Raw genomic sequence first — 6,000 nt, 5'->3', positions numbered from 1 at the left:
CCACAATGGCTCCTACCGGGGTTATCTCACAGGCGAATACCAGGATGGGTTCCCTAAGCAAGCGCTTAGAAACCAGTGGTGATTTGTGCTATATAAATTCATGTACATTTACATTCATCCTTTCACGATCCCCTTCACACCTCTCTCACTCGCATGCCCCTCTATCTCACACCCAAATGTGCTCTCTCTTTCTCATGTTCACTCTATCTCTCGGTAGCATCTGTAGCTGACGTTGTCACCCTTGCGTCTCTCCCAGCTGCTTCTCTTTCTGTCTTCCACTGGCACCTCTCCCCTCCTGTTTTGCGCACGCCAGGAGCCCTTCTCTGTTTCTTCCACATCTCCTTTGTTTTCATTTACACATCGGATTCTTTACCTGCTTCGCACTCTTTCGCTGTCCACCCGCTGTCACATCTCTGCTCGCCTCAACGGACCCTGCTCCATCAAGCACATCACAGCGTGATGGCGAGCACCCGGACAATATTCAAAGGAAGCCCCGCTTAATAGCTCAACTGGGGCTCAGATCGGCGAGACAGAAGGGTCGCATTGGCTGCCAGAGGCACATTCCACTCCTGCTCCCCAGCACAGCCAGTGAGCCTACCTTTTTATGAGTACCGGAACTCTCAAGGGCAGTAGAGAAGTGCCGGTACTCAGAGCGATAATTCTAAGAAGTGCCGGTACTCAGTACCGGTGAGGACCGGCCCATTTAAAGCACTGCCCATGATGACTGACTGGTTCCCCCCTCCTTCTCCAGAACACAGAGGGGTGTAAACCGCTCACCTGCTCACAGCGGTCCAGTTGTGTGTTCGCCATGCTGTCAAAAACTCAAAAATATCCTTACAGAACTCTTAAGTCCCTCCTTTAAATTTCACACATTTCACGTTTGAATGTACATATTGCCCAGCTAATGGCTATGGGTGGACTCCTTACAATGAGGTTCTACTTTCTATGCATGGTACACACCAGAGTTCGGAAGGGTTCCACCATAAAGTAACCATCACCGCAGTCTAGGTCTGACATAGTATTACGTGCCACAAAGACACTTTGGGCTCAACTTACTCTTGAAGTACTCCTGGTTTACTACTGCAATTCAATAGTAAGCCAGGAGCACCATAGTAGTAAGTAATAGGTAATAGGTACTAGCAACAACAGTTTGTGAGACAGGCCCCTTGTTTCAAGTCCTATGCCTGGTCCCTTTGAGCGAGAAAAGTTGTGCCCATGACATGGAGTCACAACGTAACCTAAAAAGTGCCAAGCTCTGTGACCCATCGACAGTCTCAGCAGAGAGTCCAAGAACTGACCAATCACAGTGCCGCATCTGTCTACAGATGCACTTTGTGAGTTGAGGGACTGTGGTCTCTGGCCACACTGGGTACGTCATTTCCGGTGCGTTGAGAACTAGCACTAGAAAAGGAATTCTGTGAAAGCGTCACAGTGAGCCTTTCACAGATTGGCTTTGAAAAAAATTGCTTTCGTCTTCACATAGCTGGCCACGACAGTCCTTGCAGCCACCAGAGCAGACATCTTCGTTCAGCTCTTAACTGTCGATAAAATAACTTTCTGTCAGCTGTTGTATTGCAGCTCATCGCTGTCTCGAAAGTCTGCACGTTTAGGACCCGTGATTGCTACATACCGAATAACTGATGCGTCACATTCTTTGAACATTTGACTGAGGCTCAAAGTGATGTCAAAGGGGGCTTTGTTCTCATTGGGCAGTGAGGCGCACAGCCAGCGCCACGTGACGGGCACGCGGCAGGCGGATCATTCCTGAAGCGGGAATCTGCTGAGCCAGGAAAAAAGAACCACACAATACAGTGAACCCCCGTGATGTTCACCGGCGTCCCTGGGCAACGTTCTAGAAACGCAGATGACCAGACAAAGCTCAAAGTAACAAAAAAAACAGAATCTAGCTATCTTTATCAAAGCTATGGTGTGAGTGGGAGCAGAGCATTGCTAACGTTTGGAGGGTCAACCAGCTCAGTGAGGTTGAGCCAGGCTTCGTGATGCCTTTACCCCGGCGTAGGTCTTCGTTCTTGGGGCAACAGCCCTCCTCTTCGACCGAGAGCGCTGGGGCATCCAACCGTAGGGTCAGCCTTGGCTATGCCACAAGTACCTCCAGGTCCCCCGGTGTTTATGTTGGGAGTGTTCCCGCTGGGGGTATTAGCAGTTTAGGGACACGCGTGTCCCGCCGGGCCCTTGGTATCAGCAGCGTCTTTATGCAGGGTCTGCGCAGCACCTGCCCGGCGCTGCCCTTAGCCCAGAGCCTGGAGAAGGGGAGAGGGGCGACCTTCGAGAGCCTGAATGGGTGCCTGGTTGAGTACATCGAGAAGGTGAGAGCGCTGGAAGAGGTGAACCGGGAGTTGGAGGAGCACATACGCGTCTACCTGGATAAGAAGTCGTCAAGTGTCGGCAACTGGGGGTCCTTGAGAGAAAATTGGGAAGGTTTATACCACCAAGTAAGTAACCATGCCTTTTAGTCAACCAATGTTTAAAGGTTAAAGTTAAGAAGAACATGTTATTGCTGTCATGTGATGTAAAATGTTGGTGATACAAAAAAAAGTCCTCCTGCAGCCAAGCTGGTCCTGAGGCCTGCCCTGGTCACCCCTCCGCTTCTTCTTTATTTTTAGAAGTAATGGACTGTTTGTGACTAGTCACCCTCGCAAGCCAAAAACTGGCATGACAAAAAAAATCACGAATCAATAGCTGAACACCACGGTAAGGAATTGGATGTGATAGTCTATTTGAGTCTCAACACAATTAAGTAGCAGAGGTTGCAGTTGTGGACTATTATGAGGGCAAAGGGGTACAGTTGAAGGTGGCAACCATATTATCCATCTTTTGTACTGGGGAAATCCTTCTTCCTGGATGAATCTTGCAGGTACAAATGTGCAAATCAGTCAATGTTGCAATTACAATGACAACTACATGTAGCCATCAGAAGCCAACTTTGGATTTAAAGGTTCTTGTCTTGGCTGAGGTTTGTGCCGTCAGAATAATTTGACAAAACCATGGATGACTGGTCACGTTTGCCCTGAACCTCGGAGATGAGTCCACTAGGTGCCAGAGTACCACTTCTCACCCTTGTGATAATCCTGAACTGTTATGGTTGCTTGGATGTCCTGTGAATGTGCATGCCACTGGGGAATTGCTGGTGAGGTGAAGGTGGAACAAACATGGTAAGAGTGTCCTACAACTTCTGTGGACTTGGGCTCTTCGTTTGAATTTAAAACCTTGCTCTTTCCATAAACATTTTCAACATACATAAAACATATGTTTTGAAATGTGTTAGTCATGTGCACAGTTGGTCTATGGACAATCCACTTGATCTTATAATGTCACCGAGAGGGAACACTGCCCTTTGTTGCCAAAAGCTGGTCTTCTCTTCTGACAACCCATCTACTACTTATGATGTCATAGACAAGGAAATCACTGCTGGGATGGCAAGATCGATCTACTGACAAGCCACTTCTTGACCTTGACGTCATAGAGATGGAACACCATCCTGTGATGACGACAGCAGGTCAAATGACAATCCTCCTGCTTTTTGTGATATTGTAGAGAGAAGAACAGTGCTACAGAGAGCTGGTCCACCAACATGAACTCTGTCCTTTGTTGCGAGGGCTCGTCTACGATCAACCCACTTACTGGGCAATAACGGGTGGGATGGCAATCCACTTACTGCTTGTGATGTCACAGAGAGGGAACAGTGTCCTGTGATGCAGGTGCTGGCCTATTGCTGGCCCACTTGCAGCTTGTGAAGTCGCAGATAGGGAGCAGTGTCCTGTGATAGTAGGACTGGTCCATTGATGTCCCACTTACTGCTTGTGATGTCACAGAGAGGGAACACTGCCCTGTGATGGCAGGTACTGGTCCCTTCATGTCCCACTTACTGCTTGTGATGTCACAGACAGGGAGCAGTGTCCTGTGATAGTAGGACTGGTCCATTGATGTCCCACTTACTGCTTGTGATGTCACAGACAGGGAAAACTGCCCTGTGATGGCCGGTGCTGCTCTATTGATGTCCTACTTACCGCTTGTGATGTCACAGAGAGGGAACACTATCCTGTGATGGCAGGTGCTGGTCCATTGATGTCCCACTTACTGCTTGTGATGTCACAGAGAGGGAACACTGCCCTGTGATGGCAGGTGCTGGTCCATTGATGTCCCACTTACTGCTTGTGAAGTCACAGACAGGGAACAGTATCCTATGATAGTAGGACTGGTCCATTGATGTCCCACTTGCAGCTTGTGATTTCACAGATAGGGAACACTACCCTGTGATGGCAGGTGCTGGTCCATTGATGTCCCACTTACTGCTTGTGATGTCACAGACAGGGAACAGTGTCCTGTGATAGTAGGACAGGTCCATTGATGTCCCACTTACTGCTTGTGATGTCACAGACAGGGAACAGTGTCCTGTGATGGCAGGTGCTGGTCCATTGATGTCCCACTTACTGATTGTGAAGTCACAGACAGGGAGCAGTGTCCTGTGATGGCAGGTGCTGGTCTATTGACGATCCGCTTACTGCTTGTGAAGTCACAGAGAGGGAACACTGCCCTGTAATGGCAGGTGCTGGTCCCTTCATGTCCCACTTACTGCTTGTGAAGTCACAGACAGGGAGCAGTGTCCTGTGATGGCAGGTGCTGGTCTATTGACGATCCGCTTACTGCTTGTGAAGTCACAGAGAGGGAACAGTGTCCTGTGATAGCAGGTGCTGGTCCCTTCATGTCCCACTTACTGCTTGTGAAGTCACAGAAAGGGAGCAGTGTCCTGTGATAGCAGGACAGGTCCATTGCTGTCCCACTTACTGCTTGTGGTGTCACTGATAGGGAGCAGTGTCCTGTGATAGCAGGTGCCGGTCCATTGATGTCCCACTTACTGCTTGTGATGTCACAGACAGGGAGCAGTGTCCTGTGATGGCAGGTGCTGGTCCATTGATGTCCCACTTACTGCTTGTGATTTCACAGATAGGGAACACTGCCCTGTGATGGCAGGTGCTGGTCCATTGATGTCCCACTTACTGCTTGTGAAGTCACAGACAGGGAACAGTGTCCTGTGATAGCAGGTGCTGGTCCATTGATGTCCCACTTACTGCTTGTGATGTCACAGATAGGGAACACTGTACTGTGATGCAGGTGCTGGTCCATTGATGTCCCACTTACTGCTTGTGATGTCACAGATAGGGAACACTGTACTGTGATGCAGGTGCTGGTCTATTGATGTCTGACTTGCAGCTCGTGATGTCGCAGATAGGGAGCACTGTACTGTGATAGTAGGACAGGTCCATTGATGTCCCACTTACTGCTTGTGATGTCACAGATAGGGAACACTGCACTGTGATGCAGGTTCTGGTCTATTGCTGGCCCACTTGCAGCTTGTGATGTCACTGATAGGGAGCAGTGTCCTGTGATGGCAGGTGCTGGTCCATTGATGTCCCACTTACTGCTTGTGATGTCACAGATAGGGAACACTGTACTGTGATGCAGGTGCTGGTCTGTTGATGTCCCACTTGCAGCCCGTGATGTCGCAGATAGGGAGCAGTGTCCTGTGATAGTAGGACAGGTCCATTGATGTCCCACTTACTGCTTGTGATGTCACAGATAGGGAACACTGTACTGTGATGCAGGTGCTGGTCCATTGATGTCCCACTTACTGCTTGTGATGTCACAGATAGGGAACACTGCACTGTGATGCAGGTGCTGGTCTGTTGATGTCCGACTTGCAGCTCGTGATGTCGCAGATAGGGAGCACTGTACTGTGATAGTAGGACAGGTCCATTGATGTCCCACTTACTGCTTGTGATGTCACAGATAGGGAACACTGCACTGTGATGCAGGTTCTGGTCTATTGCTGGCCCACTTGCAGCTTGTGATGTCACTGATAGGGAGCAGTGTCCTGTGATGGCAGGTGCTGGTCCATTGATGTCCCACTTACTGCTTGTGATGTCACAGATAGGGAACACTGTACTGTGATGCAGGTGCTGGTCTGTTGATGTCCCACTT

The 6,000-nt window shown here is 49.5% G+C and overlaps 1 protein-coding gene across 2 annotated transcripts in view; it reads left to right on the top strand.

The window, feature by feature from the left end:
- The first annotated feature begins 1,846 nt into the window (after positions 1-1,846).
- The window catches only part of BFSP2 (beaded filament structural protein 2), a 115,694-nt gene continuing 111,540 nt past the window's right edge, over positions 1,847-6,000 (top strand). The window contains exon 1 of one of the 2 annotated variants that reach the window (XM_086940013.1): positions 1,847-2,453. In XM_086940013.1, coding sequence (XP_086796139.1) covers positions 2,001-2,453 — 453 coding nt within the window. In that variant the 5' untranslated portion in view covers positions 1,847-2,000. The remainder of the gene's footprint in view (positions 2,454-6,000) is intronic. The other variant, XM_086940012.1, reaches the window with a different exon arrangement.

Source organism: Lissotriton vulgaris, chromosome 10 (genome assembly GCF_964263255.1).
Source record: "Lissotriton vulgaris chromosome 10, aLisVul1.2, whole genome shotgun sequence".
NCBI classification, from domain to species: domain Eukaryota; kingdom Metazoa; phylum Chordata; class Amphibia; order Caudata; family Salamandridae; genus Lissotriton; species Lissotriton vulgaris.
Note: the sequence above shows the minus strand (reverse complement) of the source record. Positions and strands in the feature narration are given on the sequence as shown.